Source organism: Grampus griseus (genome assembly GCF_964374135.1).
Source record: "Grampus griseus genome assembly, chromosome: X".
NCBI lineage: Eukaryota > Metazoa > Chordata > Mammalia > Artiodactyla > Delphinidae > Grampus > Grampus griseus.
In genome coordinates, this window is record NC_138999.1 from 4,395,569 (window position 1) to 4,423,260 (window position 27,692).

Consider the following 27,692-nt stretch of genomic DNA (forward strand, 5'->3'; position numbering starts at 1 on the left):
TGTTTGATGAAAAAATGCACAATATAATTATAATATAAATGGGTGAAGGGAAAGAGAGATAAGACTTCTACAGTTCACTAAAACTGGTAAATGGTGACATCAGTATACTGTGATAGTTATGAATTTGTAATATAATACCTGGAAAAACCACTGAAAAATTATATAGAGAGATACTCTAAAAACGCTATAGATAAACCAAAATGGGATTCCAAATAACATTCAAGCAATCCACGGGAAGGCAGAAAAAATAATATAGAAAAATGAAAAACAGAGGTAACAAAAAGGTAGCATAATTTAGCCCTAACATATAAAAAATTATATTAAATGTAAATGGTCTAAATATTCCCATTAAAAGGCAAAGATTGATATCCATTCATGTTAAATACTCTGAAAAGGCTGAGATTCTTTGGGGGCTGGGTGGCCGGGGCTAAGAGGAGGAACCCGAGTCCTGCGGAGCTCCCGGCGGCCCGGCCCCAAGGCACTGCGGCCGCAACACGCGGCCCTGCCTGCGCACGCCATGAACACCATCATCTTCAACAAGCTCAGCAGCGCCGTGCTTTTTGAGGACCACGGGGCTCCGGAGCGGGAGTGGGGCGGCAGGCCCTACGGTGGCATTCTGGACAGTACGCATGCTCTCCCCGAGGTGGGCATTACGGACGGCACGCCCCTCAAGGACAACCTGGGCCTGAGACACCGCAGGACCGGGGCCCGGCAGAATGGCGGGAAGGTGAGGCACAAGCGGCAGGCCCTGTAGGACATGGTGCGGCCCCTCAAGCTGTGGCTGCACAAGCACCGCGACAATCCGTACCCCACGAAGATGGAGAAGATTCTCCTGGCGCTCGGCTCGCAGATGACGCTAGTGCAGGTGTCAAATTGGTTTGCTAATGCAAGACGTCAGCTTAAGAATACTGTTCGACAGCCAGATTTAAGGTGGGCCTTAAGAATAAAGTTGTACAATAAGTATGTTCAAGGAAACGCTGAGTGGCTGAGTGTAAGCAGTGATGACTCATGTTCTGAAGATGGAGAAAATCCTCCACGAAACCCCATGAATGAAGAAGGCTATAATAATCCAGTCCACCATCCTGTGATTAAAAGTGAGAGCTCAGTCATAAAAGCTGGAGTGAGGCCAGAGTCACGGGCCAATGAGGACTACGTATCGCCCCCAAAATACAAGAGCAGCTTGTTGAATCGTTACCTTAACGACTCTTTGAGACACGTCATGGTCACAAATGCTGCCATGATGGGAAAGACAAGGCAGAGAAACCATTCAGGATCTTTTAGTTCCAATGAATTTGAGGAGGAATTGGTATCTCCCTCATTGTCAGAAACCGAAGGCAATTTCATCTATCGCACAGACAGCTCTCAGAGGACCCAGGTATTAAGGTGGTGAAGTTACTTTTTCAAGCTGCAGCAGCCCTTCTTCACCTGGTTTTCTGGCACATCTGTGGCTTTGGAGATGCCTCTGGCTTTGTCACGTGGCTGGGCTTCGGAAGAGAGCTTCGCACTCCCTCATTTTCCTGGATTCCCTTCTCTGACTACATGTTGAATTTGAGGAACCTGCCCTTTCTAGAATGATTGTGGATGCAGTTTTGCATTAAAACCTAATGAGGCCTTAAAAAAAAATACTCGGAAAAAAGTAGAAATAGAGGGAAACATTCTCAACTGTATAAAAAGAAGCTACAGTATACGTAAAGGTGAAAAGCTGAATGTTTTCACTTAAAACAGGGAAGAAGGCAAAGATACCCAGGTTCACAACTTTTATTCAACAAAGTGCTGGAAGTTCGAGTCAGCGCAGTAAGAAAATAAAAGACATATAGATCAGAAAGGAAGAAATAAAACTGTTCTAAGACCTGACACCAAAAGCATAATTCATATAATAAATAATTGATCTTCATCAAAATTTAAAACATTGGCTCTGTTAGGAGGATGAAAAAACAAACTATAGAGTGGGAGAAAATACTTGCAAACCATATACCTGACAAAAAACTTGTGTCTAGAATATACAAAGAACCTTCAAAACACAACAGTGGAAAAGCACAGTCCAGTTAGAATATGGACAAAAGACATAAAGAGACATTTCACTGAAGAAGACATACAGGTGGCAAATAAGAATATGAAAAGATGTTCAACATTATTAGCTATTAGAGAAACTGCAAATTAAAACTACAATGAGCTATCACTCTACGCCTATCAAAATGGGTAAAATAAAAAAAATATTGACCAGAGCAAATGCTGGCAATGATGCAGAGAAAATGAATCCCTCATACATTGCCGGTGTGGATATAAAATTGTAAAGCCACTCTGGAAAACAGTGTGACAGTTTCTTAAATAATTGACCATGGAACTAACATAGAACCTAGCAATTTCACTCCTGGGCATTTATCCCAGAGAAATGAAGACTCATGTTCGCATAAAAATCTATACACAAATGTTTAAAGCAGCTCTATCTGTCATAATCAAAAAGAGAAACAAGTTAGATTTACTTCAGTGGGTGAATGGATACAAATTTGGAATAGTATTCAGAACTAAAAAGACAGCAAATTACTGATACACAGGACAACCTGACGAATATCCAGAGAATTATATGCTGAATGAAAAAAAGCCAATTCCAAAGGTCATGATTCTATCTACATAATATTCCTTAAATGACAGTACTGAAGAAATGGAGACTAAATTAGTGGTTTCCAGGGGTTAAGGAGAGGGTGGGGGCAGGAGGGGAGTAGGTGTGGGTATCAAAGGATAACATGAGGCAGCCCTGTGGTGATGGAAATATCGAACATCTTGATTCTATCAACTGCCCGGTGTACCACAGGTTTGCAAAATTATACTATTGCAGGAAACTGGGTCCATCGTACATGTGATGTCTCTTTCATTTCTTACAATGCTAGGTCTATAACTGTGTCAAAATAAAATGTTTATAATTAAAATAAAAAGAGTAAAGCTACTGTCAACTTAGCAACAAAAGAGCCTTTAATGAGATGGAAGAACGTGCAAGTTATGTTCACTTAGATGGTATATATTGCTTTAAAAACTGTAACAATACATCAAACCTTTATCAGGAGTGTGAGACTTTTTCTTCACTGACTTTATTTTCCATAACGAGGTTACATTTAAAACTAGGAAACCGTACTCACATGACCCAGCATCGCAAGGCTGTGGGGTCGTTATTTAGCGTAGCCAGGCTAATGTCACATAAAGAATCCAGTCAACAGGGACACGTGTGGGTTCATTGTTAACAAGCGCGAACCAGTGCCATTACTGTGTGACATGCATCTGCCGGCGAAAGCGCTGCTCCAGAGGCACGCTGACATTTGTCCATATCTTCGCTTTATTATGGAATGAGCTCATTAACAAGGCCCCGCATTGTCCTGAAGGAAGACTTCACAGAAACAGAAAGGGGAACCGCTTTCTGTTTTATTTTCCTCATTAGTCGGTGCTGAATGTGGACTGCACGGCTGGATGGGAATAACGATGCATTTTAATGCACTCACCTTGGTCCTAATGAGGACTTAGGACAATGCCCCTTCACCCTTAGTCACAGGTGCCCTTTGTCCACACTGGAATACAACCCACGGTCATTTCACGCTCGGCCACGAAGCACAGATGGACTCGGAATCAGCGCCCACAGCCCAACCCAGAGGTGCATCAGGAATGAGAGAGTCACATGTGCTTGAAGATCTCTGTCATGATGGAGTGGACATCGTGGTGGGGAGGGGAAAAGGCGGTTCAAGTTCTGTCGGTTTAAGCCTTTAAGAAACTGCTTTGAGGCCCCATCAAGGTCCACCTTCATGCTTCTCTGTGGACGGTTCTTCTGTACATGTGCTTCGAAACCCCGTGATGGCAAAGTCCATAAACCAGGTGGTTCTCATTTTAGTCTGGCCAGAATCAGGGTTGCCTTGGAGAGCGCTGCACTCACCGGAGTTTCTGGGTTTGAACAGGTTTCCCACGTGTCCTCTTCCCCTTATATGTGACCTGTCCCCGCTCCATCCCACCTGAGAAACTAACTTATCAGGCAAGCTTAGGGCACTGCTGAGAGTATGAGATGGGACCACATGAAATCTGCACTTCTGCACATCAGAAATAACTAAGCGTTGGCCGTTTCATGTGGTTCATCCCAGGGGGTTCTCCGTCCGGGCAATTTTGTCCTCTCTGGGGACACTGGGCAGGGTTTGGACCTGTTTTGTGTTGTCAGAACTGTGAGGGGGTGGTACTGGAATCTGGGGGGTTGAGAGCACGGCTGCAGCTAAACATTCTACAGTACACAGAACAGCTCCCCTGCCCACTCACCCAGGCCAACACAAAGACCCACCCGGTCCCAAATTTCAGTAGTGCCAAGGTGAAGAAACCCTGCTGTAGTTCCTGGAATCACAAAACGGCAACCCATGGGCCAAAGATAACCCCTGCAGGTAGTGTTGTTCGCACTCTCTCTTTCTCCATGCTGCATGGTAACTAGGCAGAACTGACATTCTCGTTACAATGGGCCCGGTCCCTTCTGTATGGGATCTGCCTGGCCCCTGGACGCATCTCGGTTTATAACCCTCTGATTTCAAAGAAGCATATCCTAAATTAGTGGTTCGAAAATGGGCCATGCTGCACTCCTGTTTCCCCCTCCCACTCCAGGAGATAACTGGCTGTGTCTGGAGACATTGCTGGTTGTCACGACTGGGGGGACAAGTGCTCCTGGCGTGTGGGGGGTGGAGACCAGGGATGCTGTTCCACACCACACAGTGCAAAGGACGCCCCACATCAGAGGGTCATCGGGCCCTAAATGTCAGTCATGCCGAGGTGGAGAAACCTAGGTTCTATGCAACGTGATACGGGGTTTAAGAACAGGGCCTTGAAGCCACTCTGCCTGGTTCCAAAGGTCTCTCCACTTACTGGTTGTGTTGTCTTGAGTACCTTCCCCAAAATGGTAGTAATGATGATTTCTGCCTTAAGGCTGCAGGGGAAATTAAGCAAATATAGATAACTTCCTAGTGTTGAGAACATTGATACTGGCTATTATGACCTGTAAGAATTATTTTTGAAATAAAAATGGCAAGATCCAGAAATCACAGAAAATTCATCACGTATCCAGATTGCTGGAGTTGATCTGAAATCCTGGTTTTTCTTCAGGTTTTTTTTTTTTTTTTTCCCGTCCCAATAGACAGCATTCCCTTTAACCAACACACATGCATATTTGAAAAGTAAATAATTTTTCAACAGGAAGTTCACAAGGGCAGATCATTATTATACAAGTTTTATGTACAGAAAACTAGCTCATCACAGGAAAGCAGTGGGTTTTATTTGCAATGTTTATTCTTGCTCCAGATAAATGGCCACCCTGTAGAAATCAGCACAGGCTGCGCTGCACTAAGAGCAAAACACAGAAGCCTGAAGTACTACGTTTGTGCGTGCAGGGGGAAGGGGCACGGTTGACCAGCACAGAGCGTGGGGTGCCGGGTGAATCATGTGCCCTGTCCTCAGGATGGGTCTTGAAGCCGGTGCGTGGAAGCTCACTGGTCTTCCCAACAAGCCTGTCACTCCTCCAACCCGATTCCGTGTCGTCTGCCCAAGATACGCCATCCTTGAGGGCTTCTGCTTGATTTCAACATGTAAGGAGGGGGCAGTTTTGCAGAAATTACTAGGATTAGACACACAGGAGACAGCTGGAGAGTAAGCAGGTCAATTTTTCTCATTAAGGTGTGGGAGAAACAGTCGGCCGCGTGCTGACGGCCCTCCTCACCTTCGGCAGGGAAGGCAGGACAAGCTTAACAGGTAAGGTCACACCACGTGGCGGTTCTGCAATTCCTGTCTGGCCCCTCATGAATCCACGGGGGTGGGCGGGAGGGAGCCCGTGACTGTTCATCACTGAGACACCCACGGCAACAAGGCAGGGTGTCAGGGGCCTCCATTTCAATTCCGTGATTCAAACAGACAAACAAAAACCAGGATGATTTTCTTCCCCCTTTCTTGCTTGCTTCTTGTTTATGCTGTCAGGAAGGCTTCATCTGATAGCTTGTGTTTTGAGTCTGTCTTTTGCACTGTCTACGTTTTCCCGTATTTGAGGGAACTGCAGAGGTGTGTAATCACTGCAGCATCTTCTTGCTGCTCAGAGAGCTGCTTTATAGAAAAATCACAGGCTCGTTGAGTATGTCGGACAGGATTCCAGGGAAGCCCGGCAGCTGGGTTCTCAGTCCTTCTTAAATAAATAGCAATTTTGGTGGCAAGAAAACAACGATGGGAAGCAACAGTCTCCAGTCACTTGCTGGGATCCATGTGCCCCCATGGAGCCCAGGCGATCCAAAAGGAAGACATGCTGGAAGCACAGCCTGTTCTGCAAATGATCTCCAAAGCCTTTCCAAAGTCTGCCTTGGGAATGACAAGCTTAAAGCACAGGTGAATGGGGTGACTGAATCCGCTTGCTTCCCATTGTATGGGTTCTCTTTTAATTTTGTATGTTTCCCCCATGCCAAATTTTTACCTTGACCAAAGGGAGCTCTCTCCCATGAGAAATGAAAAGCTCAAGAAAATTCTGAATTTCTCCTTGCCTTCCCATCACAAGATATTCATTCATTTTGTAAATTATATTGAAGTATAGTTGATTAACAATGTTGTGTTAATTTCTGCTGTTCAGCAAAGTGATTCAGTTATACATATATACACATTCTTTTCTTATATTCCTTTCCATTATGGTTTATCACAGGATATTGAATATAGTTCCCTGTGCTCTACAGTAGGACCTTGTTGGGTTTCCATTCTATATGTAACAGTTTGCATCTGCTCATCCCAAACTCCCAGTACACCCCTCCCCCACCCCCTCCCCCTTGGCAACAAGTCTGTTCTCTATGTCTGTGAGTCTGTTCCTGTTTTGTAGATAAGTTCATTTGCCATCACAAGATGTTAATAAGGGCTGGGAGAGATCTAGTCCACAGATCTAGTCCAAATCTGGCCACACCTATTCACTGACCTGTGGTCTCCACAAAGGCAGAGCTGAGTTGATGCAGAGACTGTATGGCCCGAAAAGCCAAACACATTTACCATCTGGCCTATTATAGAAAAAGTTTGCTGCCCCCTTGTTTTGGAGTTTAGAAACCAGAGGCCCAGAGTGGTGAGGTGACTTGCCAAGACCACACAGGTAGGTAAGGATGGAGGCAGGTGCGCCACGTTTGTTTTCAGGACTTCGTGATGGACCCACGTCTTACCTCTCGGTACCTATTGGGGTCGACACGTATCACACGCTGGCACGGTCCACCACATAAGTTAACTTAAGTCTATAAGAAACGCCTTTGTCCTATGATAGGCAAAGAAGAAAGAAGAAGATGGACAGGTTGCCAACTTTTAGGTGGGGCTGCATCCCCCCAGCGATATTTCATGCCACCGCTGATGCCTGCTGTGTCCATCTGCATCAAGAACAGAACGTCAACTCCTAAATCACTCAGAACCTGGTCAAACGATACGCAGTGTCAGGCTGCTTGGTGGGTATGAACAGAAGACCTATACCTAAAAGCAAATTTCTCCCATTAGATGTCACATGATGAGAAAAAGATGGTGACACCCCATTGTCTGATGACAAAAACCATCAAGGGATGGAAGATTTCCCCCACAGAGGAGTAAGGCTTTGCCTCTTCCAATCCAGCCCACTAACACATGCAAGAGTTAAATCACTCTACATAGTTTGTTGCTTTGCCGTCCGAAATTGTTCCTTTGTTCCGTCCGAAATTTGTTCCTTCGACGTCCGAAATTGTTCCTTTGTTCCGTCCAAAATTTGTTCCTTTGCCGTCCGAAATTGTTCCACCCAGGAAGTCGCACCTGCCCCCATCCCAGCTCTGTCCCATCTGCCTTATTTCCCACTCCTCTCTTCTGTGTATCCCAGGCTCAGAGCCTTGGGGCACTGAACCGTCACAGAGGACACCTGAGGAGGTCCCCCTTGGAAACATGCCACTCAGAAGTGGTACACTTGTGCTCTGCTCCAGAAACCCATTTGTCTGGGATACTTTGACACCACCTGCACTGGCCACCTTCAGTCCTGCACCCTGGAATGCCCTTTCCTTTTCACACATTGCATTTCTGAAGACTACCAGAAATACATCTTCTTGATGAAACCTTGTGCAACCCTATTCTGTTATGGGTTTTATACCTTTTTGATCCATCATCCAAAGGAGACACTTTGTGAATATCTCTCTCAAGGCATGTCTGACCCTCCACTTAAGTTCATAGTCTTTTGCATCTCAGCCATTAGACCATCTTAAGGGCAAGAGTTGTTTCCTTTGTCTTTCTAATCTTCACCCCACCATCCACAGAGTTGGTCCTCAATGAAAGTTTGTAGAACTGGGCAACAAGAGTTAAGAAGACTTCATGGATTCCTGTTTGTATTAGCCAGGGTGCTCCACAGAAAGAAACAAAACCGATGGGAGATATGTATCTATATGTAGATCTATCTTTCTATCTATTTATCTGAAGATCATTTACATAAGGAATTGACTGACACAGTTATGGAGGTTGACAAGTGCCAAAACCTGCCCTCTGCAAGCCAGAGGCCCAGGAAGGGCCTCAGTCTGAGTGTGGAGGCCTGAGAACCAGGGTAGCAATGGTGTCCATCTCCGCCCCAGGACAGGACACCAGTGTCCCAGCTCAGCAGTCAGCCAGAGAGACTGAGAGGGAATTGAACAATCCTCCATTTTTTGTTCTTTTCAGGTCCGCGGCAGATAGGTTGATGCCCACCCACCCTGAGGAGGACCACCTGCTTTGTCCCGTGTACCAATTCAATGCTGGTCCCATCTGGATGTACCTTCACAGACACATCCAGAAATAATGTTTAGCCATCACAGGTGGATATAGGTTTTTGTTTTTTCCTTTTAAGTGTTGATACTTTAACTCTCCCTATCATGAGGTGCATGCAGAAATAACTTCATATGCAGAAGTGTTCTGTTAAGGGCCAGAACTGCACAACTGCTGTGCCGCGTGAAAGCAGCCGTAGACAGTATGGAAATGAACGAGCATGGCCGTGTTCCAAAAGAAGTTTTCAAAATCAGATGGGGTCTGCATTTGGCCCATAGGTTAGAGTTTGCAGCTCCCTGCGAAAGCTCAACAGAGAAATTGTGCATGTTCCTAGGAACACAGAACCAAAGGCATGTTGAACAGAAGATGCCTTCACACATGTCCTCTATCCAGGAAATAAATAAATACGCAGATGTTAATTTTCTCACTAGAAAGCCTTTTTTTAAAAGACATTTTCCTCAATGCCTGCAGCCTAGTAGCAATGAGCATCATTTCACCTCATTTTATTTGCTTCTGCTCACTCGTTGCTTCAAACTGTTTGCGAATCACTTGTTTTATGGAACCGTTAAATCTCTGGAAACTAACTGAGCTCAGAAATGTGGGCCTGGGCTGGATATTCTTCTTCTTCTTTTTTTTTGCGGTACGCGGGGCCTCTCACTGTTGTGGCCTCTCCCGTTGCGGAGCACAGGCTCCGGACGCGCAGGCTCAGCAGCCATGGCTCACGGGCCCAGCCGCTCCGCGGCACGTGGGATCTTCCCGGACCGGGGCACGAACCCGTGTCCCCTGCATCGGCAGGCGGACTCTCAACCACTGCGCCACCAGGGAAGCCCAGGATATTCTTTTGACTATATTAAAATGGAAAAAAAACTGTCCTCATTTTTCTACAATGGTTATTGTCATCGATTCATGAAATCTTGAGCAGAAGTGAACGCTAAGGGGCAGCTTGGGTTTAAAGGGCTACAGATAGAGTCATCATCCCATCTATGAACTAATATTAAAAGATTGACACGCAGCACAGGAAAATCATTTTCCATCACTTCAATATTGGAACCAATCTCATCTTTGCCCTCTGAGGTCCGCATCCACACACCTTCTTGAATGCATTGCATCAGGTTAAAAAGTGCATTGCTCTTTCCAGCCATTGCCAGAAAAACAAATTTGAGTATGATTTATCAGATATTCAGAGAACTACAGAGAGGAAAATGGTCTGTCGATAGGACAAAGGGGGCTGTTGACGTTTTTGTCCACAAGTTCATGAGCTTTCTTTCCTGTCTGGGTAGATTTATTATCTTGTAGAAAGTGAGTCATCTCAGCATGGATTTGAAAGACACATATTAAACTTTTTCTTAGGCATTAGTTGGGCCAATTGTAACCTGGGGACATTTGATAGACAAGTCCATGGTGCTGGTGATGAGTGGAAGGCGGAGAATTTTGCAGGCACATGCCCAGTGTGTCTAGACAATCTCACCTTTCCGGTTTAGCCTGACTGTGGGCTGAAATTTCACAGGAGTCTTCCTGGCTTAGGATGAGAAAAGCCACGTTGTAGAGGAATCCTGCCCCTCCCCCCCCAACTTCCACATCCCCTCTTGTCTTAAAGCGGCACATTTCGGTGAAGTCTGTGGTCATTTCTATCTACCGCTTCTCGCTCAGTGTCTTTGGATACTGAAAGATAGGGTCACTACAACATTCAAGGTGGGAGTTCTACAACATTCAAGGTGGTTTCTGAAGTTCTACTGGATGGAGCAGGTTCTACAACATTCAAGGTGGTTCTACAACATTCAGGGTGGTTTCTGAAGTTCTACTGGATGGAGCAGGTCCAAAAGATTCAAAATTGTCCTGAAGCAGCAATTCTGCCATTATCCTTATAGAAAAGGACGAGCATCCGTCAGCATCGGAAAGTGGTCCTTTGAAAGGAGTTCCACTTTCCAAATAGTTTGGGACAGGAATACACATCAAACCGTGCAACGCTCACGGAGAGTAGTCAGATGCGGGAGGTTCTCGAAGACTCAGAGATACCCGAGGATATGAATTTCACCCACTTTCTTACAAGCAGCGTTTCTAAAACCCCTAGGACGATAGAAACCCTGTGTCTCGGGAGAAGGAATCGTAACTCTTCGCATGAAACGCGCCATTGGAGAGGCCGTGCAATCGCTCCCGTGCTCCTGGAGCGTCAGCGGGTAGTAAACCAGGCGGATCTTGCCAAAAGTCAGACCGTGACTCAGGAGGTCTGGGGAGGCGCCGCCGGGTCTACATTTCTGACAAGCTCCCAGGCGGGGGGATACTGCTGGGATACAGACATTGGGTAGCAAAGGGACAGAGTCCACCTGCGGAAGCTGCCCCTTCATCTTCTGAAGCTCCACTCATCCCCTTCAAGGCTACCTGAGTTACTGCTGTTGGAATCCCCACCCGGCCAGTGGTTTTCAGTCAATCCCAGCTGCGCCTTGGCATCAACCGGGAAGCTTTCAAAGAAGGCTCATCCCAGAACTGTGAAATCAGAAGCTCTACGCTGCTGCCTGGACATTCTTTTAAAAGTGAGATAAAATTCACATAACATACAATTAACCACGTTCGAACGTACTATCCAGTAGCTTCCAGTACATTCACAAGGCAGTACAACCACCACCACTAAGACGTTTCTGAACATTTTCATCACCCCAGAGAAATCCTGTAAGATTAAGCAGTCCCTCTCCATTCCCCCTGCCCTCAGCCGCTAGCACCTGCTTTCTGTCTCGAAGGACTTGCCTATTCTGAACATTTCCTGTAAGGAGAATGATACACAATATGGTCTTCTGTGTCTAGCTTCTTTCCCTTAGCCTAATATTCTCACGGTTTGTCCACGCTGTAGCCTGTGTCACCCCTTTACAGTGAGTACTGTTCCACGGGACACACAGACCACATTTTCCTGATCTCTTAAACTGTTGATAGACAATCGGGCTGTTTTCACCTTTGCTGACTCTGAGTTGCCCTGTTTGTGTACATCTGTTTGAGCACCTGTTTTCAGTTCTTCTGGATACGTGACTAGGGGAGGAACTGCAGGGTCGTGCGCTAATTCCATTTTTCATCGAGGAAACGCCAAACTGTTTTTGACAGTGGCTGGACCACTTCGTGCGCCCACCGGACACTGACATTTTTAAAAAGTTCCCCATGGAGTCCGAACGCCAGCCAGTGTTGACAAGCTCTGCCCCATAAGCAAATATGTCCTTGTCAGCCCTCTAAACACATAATTGTTTAATTCAGTGGAGCCCCTGGACCAGTGGCAAGAGCATCAGCTTGGAACTTGGCAGAAGTGCACATTCTGGGTTCCCACCGCAGACCTACTGAATCAGGAGCTCTGCACGCAGGCAGAGTCAGCCCCCGCTTCATGAAAGTCCCCAAGGCAACTCTATGGTTTCACAACTGATGCCCTACATACAATTTCATAACTTGCAATATTTTCACCTAACTCTACATCTTGTCCATTTTCCCACATCATGGATCATTATGTGAAAATATAACTTCCCACTTTTATCTATGATATCCTAACACAAAACAAGCCTATGATTCACTTAACCATTCCTTCTGGGGGGCCTTTTGGCCTTTCCCAGTTTTTCCCCAATATAAATCGCGCTCAGTGAATATTCTTGACAATAACTCTTTGCCGACCTCTCTGTATATTTCCTTTGGTTCCATTTAGAATTATAATGAGCAGATCGTAGAGTTTGCACATTTTCCTCCTTACCCTGAGCTGAGTACTTCTTCGGGTATGAGCTCTTCCCGTGGATGGAAATCCTACACGTCATGAAATGAGGAAGAAGAAATGAATTACTGGTTACGCTGAGTATATAGGAAATATTGGCTTGACTGTCCTACCAAACCAGGGGGGAATAAATACAGAGTCACGTTTATTCTCTAAGACTGTTCCAGTCTCCCTCTGTTTCTTCGGTATGTATGATGCTTGAGCCAGGCATTGAAATTCTCCTCTTATTTCTTTATCCACATGGGAAGCGGGGAAACACACTCTGTCTCCTTCCCGGGAGCTGCTCAGAATCAGCAGAGGAGAGGTGCTCCGTGTGGGGAAAGCACTTTGTAAGCGCAGAGCACAGCGCAACGTGTGAGGTGTTTTTATAAGTACATTCACTGCTTTGAACAGTTCCCTCCCAGAGGTGCCCCAATGGAAATATCCTCATTTGCTTTGAGCTGACACTTTCATAAGCCTGACCTATGTGGTTTTCTTTGCTCTGAATTCGTAAGTGGCCGGCTCTTTACACGTGCCTATTTGAACACACTCCTTAAATAGCTGGGTGTCAGTTCACCTCAGTTAGATTTTGTAATTAGCGCATTTCTGGCTTTATTTTCCATTTCTCAAAAAAAGAAAAAAAAAGGCCACGGATAAGGACATGCCTCATTTTTCTATGACCGTATTTGGTTTGGAGTCCCCCCGAAAGTGTGTATGTTGCCTGTATTCTCATTTTTATACAATTTTACTCTCTCATTGGTTTATATGATCAACAGGCACAAATAAGAAAAAGGATGGGTAAAAAAACAGCCAAGTAATAAGCCCTACAAACCTGGGGAGCCTACTGTCAGGATATGTGAACTCTGCAGAGTTGAGTCAATGTGGAAAGCTCTTCTTTTCTTGACGGTGTGACATAAAATGTAGAAATATCATAAGTGTAAATACCCTTCCCACTTTGTGAAATCAAAAGCCCAAATCAAGCTCTTGGCACAATGAACATTAAAAAATATCCCAGGTATGAGAAGTAACTCACAGTTCTGCTGCAAACTTCTCTGATAACAAAAATATGAATAATTTCTTCCCCTCCCTCTTTTTGCCCCCTGACCTAGGGCGTTAAGAGGAAAAGCTGATGTTCTTGGTTAAACCTTCGTGTGTTTGGTGTCCGCTCCTGTCTATGCCCTTGACACACTGTTTCCACTGTATGCATCTTGATGGACGTTTCCTTTGGGGGAAGAGGTAGCGGAGAAACACACAAAGAAAACAGCACAAAGATACAGTGATGTGCTGGGTAACATATTTGATACTGCAGTTTCCTTTCTAAACCTTCAGAGCAGGTTCCCTACTTAATGGAAACTCTCAGACCAAAGCGAAAATAGGTAACAGTGTCCATTTTCACCCGCGGCTGTAAAAAGCCTCGGCTTTCCTTCTAAACGAGGAACATTTCTAGACCCGGAGAGGGGCAGTAAGCAATAACGGACTACAGCTCCGGAAGATACCCATCCCCCATGCCACGAATAACACTTCTCCCAGTAAAGAGGCGTTTTGAAAAGACTATTCTGAAGCACAGAAGAGAAGCTTTCAGGGTGCTGCAATGAGCCAAAACGAAAAGGCAGGGGGCTGCGAGAAACAGAGCTGCTTATCGAGCAGGGGGCTCATCTGTCGTTTCGCTCCCTTTTCTCGCTGAAATTCTGGCTCTTCCCAAAGTGTGGAAGCTGCGACTTGCTAAGTGGGCAGCCTTGAAAGGTAAGGCTGAAAACGCCTTTTATCGGCCACAGAACGCCTGCCTCGCGACTAGGATGAAGGTCAGCCACCAGGAGAAAGGGATGCAGATCTACCTGGGACCTTGGTCCAGGACTCAAGGCTCAGCCCGCTGCCTTGATTTCAGTAGGCGAACCCTGTCCGCGTCCCCCTGTGCGTCTCCGGGGGACTCAGGGCTCGCCCGGAGGGACGTGATGTTTGATTCAGACCCTCGGAAGCGTCTGCTCGCCTAAGTGTCAGGAGCCGGGAGCACAGACTCATTTGCATCCGTCCTGCTGGAGGCAGCCCTCCCAGAGCGAGCAGCCCTCGGCTCGGGAGGCTTCCGAGGCGGCGGCGGAGTCCCCGCTTGGTTTTAAACTCAGAGGGGTGGGGGGAGAGGACTGAAAAAGAAAATGAAGCCGATTTCCAACAGACCTGACAAAGGCAGGATTAGATGAAAACGGTGGTGTTTGTTTAAAAGCGGGGAGAGCGTGCCGGCTACAGCCTTGATCTCACGTTAGTTACTTGGTACCGGCTGCAGCCTGAGAAAGCCGCATCTGTTACGCAGACGGCGGGGGTCGCCAGCGCTGATGGAGGGTGTAGGAGCGCCAGGCAGAAAATGAATTAGGTCTTGGAATGCCAAACTGGAAAACCCACTGGAACCAGAGCGCGGCATGCCGGCTCCGGCAGGATGCAGACACACTAGGCGCCCGTAGAGCGTGCTTCGTGGCCGCCGCTCATTACTCGCTATTTTTAGGCACAGCGCTGAGAAGGGACAGAGCAGGGCCGGGGGAGCGCGGCCGCCCAACAACAGGCTCATTTAGGACCAGCCCTCTTCCCATGCTCTGCAGCGGCCTCTCTGTGGGACTCGGGAATTGATTATCCACCCTCCTTGTGAATGTTGGGAATGTCGGCCATTGCGAGCACGCTACACAGGGCGACCTGTGCTCTTCGCGGGCAGAAAAGCAGAGGCTCACTGTGCTCGAGAGCAAAGGCCCAGGCGGACTCCGGCGGAGGCACAGGGCTCTCAGGACGTTCCCGCCCCGCCCTGCCCTAGGGGTCGGCCTGGAAAAGACTCAAGGGGCCCCCGGGCAGGGAGTGCACTGCTGAGAACGGGGTGCATGCAGGAGGCGCCAGGAGCTAGGAAGGGCTACTGGGGTCCTACACACAGGGATGGCGGGGAGTGGGGGGCACAGGTCTGCATCACATCTTGCAGCCCCCGGCGTCTGCCGGGCAGGTGGCCTCCAGCACCCTCCACTGCGGCTCACTCGCGTCCCCATTCTCACACTGCCCACCAGCACATCGGCTCAGATCCCAAGCATTTCAGCTGCCCCTGGACCAGTCTGGGCGCCACGTGGATGACATTCGCTTCCCCACCCAAGGCAAGGAAGGCGTCATCACAGTGCTGCCCTGACATTAAGGGAAAGAAAACTCGCCACCCTAATATTCGGCGGTACGTTCTGGGACTCACTTGATTAATGATGACAAATGAATCCAGCCAAGTGTCTCATCTTAGAAGGATGGGCTAGATGGCTAAATGTGTGGGTGCACACACACACACACACACACACACACACACACACGCACGGCACCAAGAACTACAGCAACAAGGAAAAGCCAAGCAGGAGAGAGGGAACACGTGAAACATGATCCATTGGGAGGAAATATCCATTCATCAAGCTTCAAACACACAAATCCCACGAGCAGGGAAGGAAGCATTATCACAGGACCTACTGGGGAAGGAGCACCGATTCATCGAACTTTCACGGGCCCGCATGGCAACAGGTCCAGATGATACCCATCTGGCTTTGAGACACGCATCTCTACCCAAGAGGCTGATCGCAGGGCCCTGTTTTATGCTCATCCTGACGCGACCTGGTGCCGCGTGGTGGTTTCCTGGGGTGACCCCGAATGCAACATTCCCCACACGCTCTTGTTTCCAATTTGGACAGAGGAAGGTATTGACACATGAGCAAAGAAGGGAAGGTTCCTGCCGTTCCGAGCCTTCTCGAGGTTAAAAGTTAGGTGACTGAGCTGCCTGCCCGATTCCTGAGAAGGCCTCTGTATTTGTTGCAGGAATAGAAACTACATGTCTTCAACTGTCCAGATGTCTTTCTCTAGGGTGTGAGTTTCATAATCCTCTCTATCTCCTTTGCCTCCATTATAAAGTCCCAGGGGAGTTAATTCCTCTAGGGAACTGGTTCTTAAGTGGGGGGTATTTAGTAAGTATGGGGGTATTTGGGGTTTTCAACATGGCTGGAGGTTTGGGGGATTGCTACTGGTACCTAGTGCAGAGGCCAGGGCTGCTGCTAAACATCTTACAGTGCAAAGGACAGCATGTCTGCAGCAAAGAATCACCTGGCCCCAAACGTTACCATGTCAGAGTCTATTCTAGGGTGGTTACAGATGGATACCAGGACAGGCTGAGCCCTACCTGAAATAAAAGTACCTGGACCTGGCAAACCACTAAGCAGCACGTGGGATCTTAGTTCCCCGACTAGGGATCAAACCTGTGCCCCCTGCAGTGGAAGCACGGAGTCCTAACCACTGGACGGCCAGGGAAGTCCCAGGAAAAGTCCTTTCTGCAAGTGGCTTATTTGTTCTTATGTGCCGTACAAGCTTTGTGGAGCCCATAACCACACTAGGTCTGCACCACCTAAGAGAAAACTTGGGCTCTACAGAGTGTTACAAATGTGCAAGTAAGTCCTGGGAACACAGGTGTATTAGCTGTTGCCAGGTCCATGCCTTTCCGGTGCCCGACCCCTTCCCCCTTTTCCTCTGTGCAACCCTGCCTGGAATACTGCAACTCCATCCCTGGGCACCAGGCACACTTTTAAACACATGGTAGATTTCTGAGCGTATGTGGTAATGGTCTCTGGCCTAGGACTGGCCTTTCCCTGGTGTCCCGTCTTCTAAAACACAAGAGCTGGTCTAGGAGCCCATGAACAGCAGCCTGGTCATCTTGAAAAGTGTCACTGGAAAGAACCATAATTAATAAATGTTCTCGGTATTATTGTAACTGAGCAGGACCCTATGGGGCCTTCCCGAGACAGACTCCCACCCCCCCATGTCGTCCACCTGCCTCTTGTCTACAGAAAAACTTTCATCAAACAATAAATTTAATCAGAGAAGCGAGAAAATGCAGAAGCAAAGGGAAACAGTCAAAGAGGACAAAATAATAATAGTTTAGTCATTAGACAAAGTCAAAGGCCCTTAGTTCCTCCTCAAGGGCTGTAGATCATATTCTGAGCCACGTCCTGTGAGCTGTTTTGTAGATACTGAAACCCCCGCCAGGTGGGAGAAGTTAGCTACATGATGACCAGACTGTAGCCATGACAGAGGCTGCCACAACTCTGAGAACTGGTGTCAAGGAAATGGGAACAAACTGATCCTGGAGCTGAAGACTAACTGTACGTAAAACAATCAAGATGACACTGGTCAGACCACCGCAGGACCAATTTCAAGATGATGGTGAGAGCTGACTGTACCACTTCTGCATGGGGCTCCCTGCCTCCCCCTGAGCACCCCTGAAACTCCCCTTTAAAAGCTCTTGCCCACTGATCGGCAGGGGGGAGTTGGCTTTTGGACATGAGTCTGCCTTCTCCCCACGCTGCCGGTCTCCAGAGTGAAGCCGACTTTCCTTGCCCGCCAACACTTGTCTCTCGAGTACGGGCTTTGGAGCAGCAGCAAGCGGCCGGACCTGAGTTTAGTAACGTTTTGTGGAATGAGGTTCTCCAGTGTTTTCAAAATACGAGAGCCGGTTGGCTCACCAGGAAACGTGAGCTCACCTTATCCGAATTAGATGACCTCTCATGATGTCTCGCCTGCTATAAAGTGAGGAGCACATAAAAATTAAAAATAAAATAACTACCTACTGGGGCCATAATAGACCTCAATACCGGTTTGCACCGGTTTTGAATTTCCTGTTTTGCACAAAACTCTGGTTTGCACAATCAGCCGTTCTCGCTTCTGTAACTATGCTTGCTGGTTACCCCATAAGTTTTAAACCAATCAAAATACAGGATTAATGTTCCCTAAATAAGATAGCCAATCTGTTCTGCCCACCACTGGAAAGTCCCGAACTTGTTTGTACCGATGTATAAAAGAGTTAAAACGGCCTCTTTGGGGGCTCCCTGAGTGCCTTTGGAAACAAGGGCACAGGGGCCCAGGTTCGAACCTGCAATAAATGACCCTCGCTGTTTGGCTTTGACTCTCGACTCTGGTGGCTTTGTGAGGGATCTCGCGACCGTGGGCATTTCAAAAGCATATGTGCATCTCTTCCAAAGAGAGCCGACCCGGGCCCCAGATAGATCACTAGCCCATCCCCACACTCAGCAGGTCGGGAGAAGAGGGATTCAGTGAGTTCTGGGTTCCCCAAGCCCGGGAATTAGTGCAGGCTTCCGAGCCGCCAGGCAGGCATTTGGCGATGGAGGTGGGTGGTGATAGTTTCCATTAGTGAACACTTAAGTCATGAATGGGATTCTTATTTATGGAACATTAGAGATAACTGCAGTTTTCTTTAGGATTCAGGAGTGGAGTGTGTCTACTTTTAGGCAATTCAGGTGCCCTCGGGCAGAGGCTTTGCAAATGCATTCACATAATCACCTTCGAGCAACTAGATCCTGTGTACTTAGGGCCCTTCCAATCACGGCTTTCTATATACTTCTTATCTTCAGGCGAGGGGTGCATATGCCATTTGTGTATTATGCTGCTTCTGCCCAAGGCTGCAAGTATTGGATTTTACAGACAGACATCGGTCCCCAAAGGCAGGGCTGACATCCTGGAATTAGATTCTGTTCCTGGGCCACTCAGGAAAACCATGTACTGGACCTGAGACGATGGAGCTTCTAAGGAAAGGGGACCACTTCCACACCACCAGTACCATTAGCTGTCTGACCCACAGGGGAAGGAACCACCTGTGCTCTTTAGTTGTCCTACAAATTCCGCCTGCTCCATCTTTAGTTGGAGTCTGACTGCAGGCCGTTATTTCCTCATCGACAATAATACAGACTTGCCTCCCGGTGGGCTGTCAAAGTCCTACTCGATGCATTTTCTGTCCCCACGCTGTCCCAGTTACCCTGACTTCTGGGAACAACGTGTATGTCAGGTCAGTGCTTCATGTCTGCAAAGCGCAGAGTGAAAACGAGCTGAGTGTGCCACCTGGGTGCACATGCCTCTCGTGTCTGACAATACCAAGAGTATCAGAGAACATCTTTGTGAGCCCACACCACACAGAGATGCAAGGATGGGTGAGATGCACAGACACAGAGTCAGGGAAAGAATTGAAGGCAAGACTCAGAGGCACAACTGTAACCCAGGGCGATGGTTTCACCGAGTCTTCCGCAGACACTCACCAGGGCCCCAGGTCTCTTAAATGTCATTGTTGGTGGCAATCATGCAACATAGAATGCACGACATTATATTTCACATGATTGCCACCAGATACGACATGTAAACCCCGTCTCAGAGACGCATGCCATGGCTACGAGCATCCTTTCTTCCACCAATTTGCACGTCTTTTCAGAGAGTAATTCATTACTTCTGGTTTGATCTGAGTCAACTGGTGATAACTCAGAAGGGTTTTTCCTCTTACAGTCACTATTACCTAATTTTAGAGACAGCCTTTTCCCCATAGGCACCTGCTTAAATTAGTAAATCGAACAATGCTGCGTTACCTGTGGTTTTATTTTGCTTTTAAGATTCCTCCATTCTGCAAATGCTTTACATATGGGTAAGAAAATGCATTAGCTAATTTCCTTCCTACCCAGAGATGCGTTTCCAAGGGATTTTCCATTTCGATATTTGAACCTTCCTCTTCAAATCATATTTTCTTTTCTAACGTTTTTCATTTTCATAGAAATCGACACGTCTTGCACCTTCATTGCATTATCGCCCAGGATGGTGTTCCCCTCTTACACACAGCTCGTAGGTCGGATACGTCTTCCCATGGAACCGTAATCATTAGGTAACTTGATTGTCAAAAAAAGTTCACTTTCATTCCTAAATGTTGCCAACCTGAGTTTTAAGTTAGTTTTCCCTCAATTTATTAACTTGGAACAAGAAATGATTAATAGGTCAAATGCTTGCATCTCAGTATGGTTCCATCACTCCTTCCTTTTCCTGCCCCTACCAGCAAAGAAAAAAATCCCAGCAGCTTTGTAAGGAAGATGTTTTCTATGTAGCGACAAAACGGCAGCAGCATCTATGATAAACAGACGCGGGTCTACGGCCAGGCGTCCGTATAGCTCTGCTTTCTTACCCACCGTACGCGTCTCTCTTTCAAGTTAATGGGACTCTTTCTCTTTCACTCCCATCACATGGAACCGGACATGCCTGGTTCACTGTCCTCTGGGGATGTCCAGATTCTTTCTCTAGAAATCTCATCCCTCCTTTAAGGTCTCAACCAGATCCAACCACCTCCATGAATACGCACTGCCCTGCCCCCTCCTTTTCTAAAACCCTGTAACATTTATGGCACAGGAGACTAGTTGAGTCAACTCAAGCCCGTTTCACTTTTCACTGCCTTCTTCAATAACTATTTATTAATCATCTACTATGTGCCCAACAAAACGCTTGGCCCCTGGGACATGACAGTAGAAGAGACGTGCTCAGGGCCTCAGTCTTGGAGTTTTAAGAGACTTGATGCAGAAACAGACATTCAGCGGAGAAACATACAAGGCATTTATTTATTAATAGGGTGATTCCCACGTCGAGAATAGTACATCTGTACAAGACACACTATAAGAAGCTGTATGGCTTCTCTGAGTGAAATTCCCAGCAGGTGCTCGAAAGAAAGAAAAGAGAAAGAAACAAGGGAAGAACTAATGAAAGAAACAAAAGGAAAGAAAAGAATAAGACACGGTCTGGGTGAATACTTCCTGTTACTGTGTACAGACTCTGGTTCCTTTTGTCTGAAACAGCACCCACCTTCCTGGGGAGTCCTGCTGTCAGAAGACCTAGCTCTGATTTTAAATATTTCAAACATTCTTTGCCACTTCGAGCACCTGCACCTTATAGCCTTCCAAGCAGGACAGGAGTGTGCAGGCTTCTGGACACCAGGTTAGAGCATCCAATCCACTAAACGCTGGGCATCCCTCACCTGCCCACCTGTGCACCTTTACTGCTGCTTTCTTCTGGAGCCTGCATTCACTCACATCCATCTTACTGCTGGGACTCGTTCCTAAGCATCTTAGAAAACATTCTACCACCACCTCCTACATCTCGTTAAGTCAGCGGAAACCTGTTATATTCCTTTTAAAACCCATGTTTTTCTCAACTTCCTCCTCTGTCCTGTGTCCTGCACTTCCAACAGACTCTCTGTTTCCATCCCATCCCATCTCTCTCTCTCTGTCACAGATTCACACTGGAAGATGACGACAATGGTCCATCACCATGTCACTGGTTAATTTTTGTACAGCTTACCTGGTTTATATGACTTCCTCTCAGTAGACAGAGCTCAGAAATGATGTGGTGGGCGCTCGACTACCCATGAATCCGCCAACATGTCGTCAGAATCCTGAATAGCCTAAAACAAAATGCAACGTGAATTATGACAAGAGAACGTACAACTCCTTGCTCTGGCCTCAAATGAACATGTGGCCTTTCGACCTTGGGCTGGTGTCTAGATATAAACTGAAGCACCTCCGTGTCTCATACTGGTAGCTGTGAGCATTGGCACAGATCACCTAGCAAAATGTATCGAGGGGCAAACTGTTTAGTTAGAGAGCTGGGAAAGAAACAAAGTATGTCTCGTGGTTGCAGAGAATGTCCCCATTTCGTGATCTGTTACTGTCATATTCGGTTTTGCTTTTTGTGCTGTGGAATATTATTATTTTCTAAGATGCTGTGGAACTAGGGCTGAATCCAATCCAAATGATGCAACCGAAGGGGAGCAGAACGTGCCACCCCAAGATGTGAGTGTAGGGGTTCAGGATGTGCTGCCCGCAAATGTACCAGCAGGGGTTCAGGACGTACCATCCCAAAATACGCCACTTTGGTATATTGATGATTTTAGGCTACAAGCACTTGGAAAGTAGCAAATGCAGGGAGAAGCTTTCTCTAAACCCCCCTTTATCTCCTAAAGACAGATTCTCCCAAAGGAACCCAGGTGTCATCAGTCCCCTCATGGGAGTGTCATCAACCTGGCAGGCTTGACTCCCAGCACAGGACAGGAGTCTAGAGACATAGTTATGTACGTCTGCAGCATAGAGAGGAGAGATGCAGACACTGAGGTGTGGTCCACACCACACCCAGACACACTTCATCACAAACAGTCCCCCCTCCCATCCATCCTTCCAACGCCCCATCATCTCTCCTAAAACCCACTGACTCTCCCCAAAGAGGCTCATGTCCCACCTCGCCTTCCCCAAAAGCTGCCTGGGGGAGCTGCCCATTTGCCCCTGCGTATCCCCCATGTGGACATGAGCCAGGCAGGAAACGAACTTCTGTGTGTTTCTCTCTCATTAAGCTGTCTTTTATTACAGGGGTCTCAGAAAAGAACTCAGAAGGGTGGAGGGAAAATTATTTGTCCTCTGCTACGCAATCCTTCATGTAACTGTAGGCGATTATTTTTCCCTGAAACTCTTTTACACAATTTTCTCATGTTTATAGCATAATAACCTGAGAGTAAGACTTGGAACATCATTATTTCTTATTTGCCGAGAACGGAACAGTATGGTCATCAATGACTTTCTTCTCACGACTAATTTTCTTTGATACTTGAACTTATTATATACTTACTGGTCAGTTGTTTGCTTTCATTTTAATCATTGGACTCAAGCAGATTTTCTGTAGTTATTGCCAAAAGCTTGGGAAAAGTTACATTTATAAATCTTGAAGCAGACTAATGTTTTCTACACTTTGGCCACTCTGGTTTTGTTCCTAAAGCTTGTGCTTATGAGAGAAAAAGAAACAAACAAAACTAGTTTATATGTAGCCTCAAATGTTTACTTATCCTACTTCATAGGCAAAGAATTAAACCTTCATTCTACAAATACTCAGTGAGCACCAACTCTGTGTTCTAAGTGCTGGGGAGGGGGCAGGACAGATAAAGTTGCTCTTAGGAAACCTAGTCACTATAGCAGGAGCAAGCAACCAACAAACCAACAGGTACATGAACAAAATAATTTACATCACCTGTGTTTAGTGTGAGAGGGAGTGTGAAACAGAAATGGAATGAGTCATACGGGTGAGGAGACTAAGAATGACGCTAGGTTGGCAGATAGAGAAACACTTCTGGACAAGCGGTCAGGGAAGGCTTCCCTGGAGAGAGGACACCTAAACTGTCTTCATGAGGAGAGGCACCAGGTGGAAGCAGAGCCTGGGGAAGGCAGTCGTGTTTGTCAGCAGAAAAGAAGAAAGGATGGTAAGGTCGGAGGCTACTGAGCCAGGGAGGTAGAAAGGCAGCCGGCTCAAGAGGTGGGCAGGGTAGGGGGGGCCACGCGGAGCCCTGGGGTCTTGAGAACGAGTTTGCCTTGTGTACGGGGTGGAATGAGAGGCTGCTGGAGGGTTCGCCCAGATCACTCAGTCTGCAGTGTGAGCACGTTGTGGCAGGGAAAGCACAGCTGGAAGCGAGACACAGATGAGCCCAGCAAGGCTGAGCGATGAAGGATGTAGTTTTATATCCATGTCACCCTACCTGTTCTTCTCGTCTGCATCGCTGCTGTGAAGGACCACCCCCTAGAGAAAGGGCCACTTGCTGCTTAGATGCCCGCTTGGACTGTGGCCAGGCTGGACAGTAGAGATTGTTAGGAGTAATATCAGACTAATTAGCAGAGAATGATGGACTTGGGAAGCCTTAAACCCCAGACACATCAGTACTGGTTAGAAAGAAAGCGAAATTGGCCGGACCTTAAAAATACTGTTGGATACCATGTGACCCCAGAGTGTAGGTAGCTTCTCTCCTTCCCCTGACCTACTTGTATCTACTGCACTCGCTGTTAGCATCCCTACCGTCCACCGCCTCACCAGGAACTTGGGGGCTTGACCAGCACCGAAAGAAAAAAGTATGAAATATGAGGTTATGAGTCCCAGCAGGGAAGAACCTAGCTGCTAGAGGTTCTACAGAAGCTGTGGCTTAAAGGGCATATTTATATTCATATAGGATTCACATCATTGTATTTCTCCCTGTTCTTCAGCTGGAGTCCTTTGTTAAGAATGGTGAAGGACCTCAGATGTTAGTGTGGTTCCATTCCAACTAGCCAGCCTACCAGAGCTTCACAGATGATGGCAGAAGACAAGAGACTCCTGGGTCAGAGGCAAAAGATTGTCTGTTCTCACAGTGACAGCAGGAAGCAGAGTAGCAGCGTTCGTGCTGGTCCCCACAGGAAACATGAAGAGGGCTGGCTGATGCCTGCACACACAGTGGATTGTGTGACGGGAGAGGGACCCTGTGCTTAGGGAATGTGATAATAGGCCAGAACACTGATAATAGGCCGTACACCTGTCTGATTGTAACAACAGAGGAAGACATTGTCTTTATTAAATGGGGAGTGTAATAAGCAATAAATAAAGCAAACCTGACATTTGCTTTAGAGGAAGACCCTGTCTATCTTCCAAAGCTGTTAGCTATACTAACATCTGAGCAGGACCCTGTGGGGCTCCTGGGCACAAAAACCTTTTCCTGTCCCCCATTTCTTATTTTCAGGATAAAGGTGTCAGCCTCCTAGATCTCCCTGAGTTCCAAAGGGCAGGTTCAAACAGTTACTAATCAGGGGAGGGAGGGGATGCAGAAACAAGAGAGGAGCAGTCAAGACACAACAGCACAGCCTTGGGACAGGTCCTGGTTCCTCCTCAAGGAATATACGTAACAATATCTTTGAGTTCTTCTGCAAGAACTAAAGCTCCCACCCAGGTGGAGGATGGCAACTTTAGGTTGAGAACAAGATTCCTGGAACACTGCCCTGTTACCTCACCACCAACCAATCAGAGGAAGGTCACATGCCCTGCAGCCCTCACCCCAAATTTTGCAGATAAAAACTTTTCCCCCAAAACCATCATGGAGTTGGGGGTTTTGAGCACGAGCTACCCGTTCTCCTTGCTTGGCCCTGCAATAAACCTTTCTCTGCTCCAAACTGCAACATTTGGTTTGCTTGGCCTCACTGGCACACAAACTTGTGTTTGGTAACACATCCTTGAAAAGATAGCTCAGAATAAAGGCCGTCAGTACCTCTGCTTGCAGTTGATGCAGAAATGCAAGAGATCCCAGATGAATTGTCTCCCCACACCTTTTTAATGTGACTTATTGAATAAGAAAATTATGTAAAGGTATAATAGAGCCTAGAATACATCAAAAACTGAGACATAATGACTCTTCAGTCCCCATGAAAAATGGGGTGAGAAACTCCCCATGGGTCGGTCTCCTTCCTCAACATTAGAGCTTTACTATTCCCAACAGCAGGTTTCACTGCTGCTTTCGAGCTTTCCAGTACAGTCCTAAAAGAAAATTGATGTTCAGACATCTTAGGGGCTTTCAACAGTGAGTCATCTTGACCACCTGAATTATGAAGTTAATTGCTACTATAACCTCTCTGAAAAGAAGTGAAGCTCAGTGATTCAATATCATTAGCAATCCCAAGTCAATGTCTTATTCATTGTGTGAGTGCCAGCTTCGTAGACCATAAGAAGCCCTGAATGGAAGGCTATTATTGTCTATCAACTGTGACACTTTTTATATCATTAGAGATGCCTAAGGGATGGAAATTGAGGGCAGTTTGCTTTAATTAGGTTCAGAGAGCGTGTGTGCACGCATGCACGTATGTGTGTTGATGAGCAGTAACTTTCAGCAAGTCCCTTTGTTATGACTGATATTTTGGACTAAAGTTATTACTTAAGAGAGATCAAGTTATGGATGGAAAAGAACGAATAAAAAGAAAGATCCAAAGTTTCCTGGACAAAATGGTAAAACACACTAAAGTGCTTCCTCCACCAAATTGTTTTTAATTTTTCTACCCAGTTAGTTTCCACCAATCTATTAGCTCAACTCTCCTACTTCGGGCATACAGAATTGAGTAAAGAATTCACTTTAAAACACGTTATATTTTGTACTTTACATCTGGCAGAATCACTGGAGCACCCAAGTCTTTCTAGATTCTGTACTGATATGTGTATGTTTGTAATCAAAGACCAAATAAGACAGAGAGAGAGAGAGAGAGAGAGAGACAGAGAGAGACAGAGACAGAGATAGAGAGAGAGAGAAATTAGGACAGGAAGCCATATCACTCAATCATTCCAAAGTTATTCACCTCATCTGAGCTTTCTGGAACAAAGCAGAGATCTTATAAATGGGTGAGATGTGACTAGTGTAAAGGACGTATTCCTCCAGATTTTTGCAAATGTCCACCGTGTAGCTCTGTCAGGTACATAGCAGATGGTATAATCTCTGGTGCTTTTGAGAGAAACAATTTGAACTCTGTTGGTTTAGGGAAATAATTTTCAACCTAAATGAGGAATTAACTATGGAGGAGGAAAAAAATTAAATTGTTGAAATGTTAAAAGAATTATGCTAAAAATAAAGGAAAAAGAACTTGATAAATTAAGAGACTGCAGTTAGAGTCTCCCTAAAGGTTATCTGAGTGACCACCTTCTTCATGGTGGTCATCATACACAATAAATTCAACATATTGGTGATGAGACCAAATTATAAAAGGAATTCACTAGACTGTATGCAACTGAAAATTTGATTAAAACTCATCTGTCTTTGGCTCCTGAGTGAGAACTCAAAGTGTCAGTTCTTCAAGCGGCTGTTAGCTGCTCTACACAGCCCACAATGATCTCTGCCTCTGCTTTTCACACCCTTATATACATCTTCCCTGCACTGTTTCACAGTGGGCTTGTTTGACCAATAGGACACTACTGTTCATACAGTGATGGTGCCTGATTCCCAAGGTCATAAAGTGCATTATGGTTTCTGTCTTGCTCTCTGTCTTGGTTCACTCATGCTGAAGAAAGCCAGCAGCTGCTATGTAAGGACACTCAGGCAGCCCCATGGGGAAGGCAGCATGTCAAGGATCTGAAACCTTCTCCTAGCAGACAGTAAGGAACTGTGACCTCCAGCCAACAGCCATGCAAATCAGTGTATTCCCAGCTGACATCATCAGACACCCTGATATAGAAATAACGAGCTCAGCCACTCCAAGGTTACTGAGCCACAGAGACTGTGAGAAAATGAACACGTGTTACTGTAAGCCACTCCACTTTGCGTTGCTTTGTGACACTGCGGTAGATAACTAAGTGATATAATCACCAACACCATCCTCTACGTTAGGAACAAGATAAAAATACTGAGACTGAAACCAAGCAGGACCCTTTGGGGCCTTCTTGGGGACAGACGACCCCTTGTGTCTCCCAACCCTTGTTTGTAGAAAAGCTTTAGTCTCTGAGGCCTTCTCTGAGTTCCAAAGAGCAAATTTAATCAGAGAAGTGAGAAAATGAAGAAGCAAAGGAAAACAGTCAAGCTAGAGAAAATAATAATAGTTTAGCC

The 27,692-nt window shown here is 46.5% G+C and overlaps 1 protein-coding gene across 1 annotated transcript; it reads left to right on the forward strand.

The window, feature by feature from the left end:
* Positions 1–517: 517 nt before the first annotated feature.
* On the forward strand, positions 518–14,466 carry LOC309839459 (homeobox protein Mohawk-like; the record flags this gene model as incomplete). Its single annotated transcript, XM_082681201.1, is given in 4 exon segments — positions 518–751; positions 755–1,375; positions 12,434–12,500; positions 14,180–14,466. Coding segments are annotated over 4 exon segments (1,209 nt in total).
* Between the last annotated feature and the right edge of the window lie 13,226 nt (positions 14,467–27,692).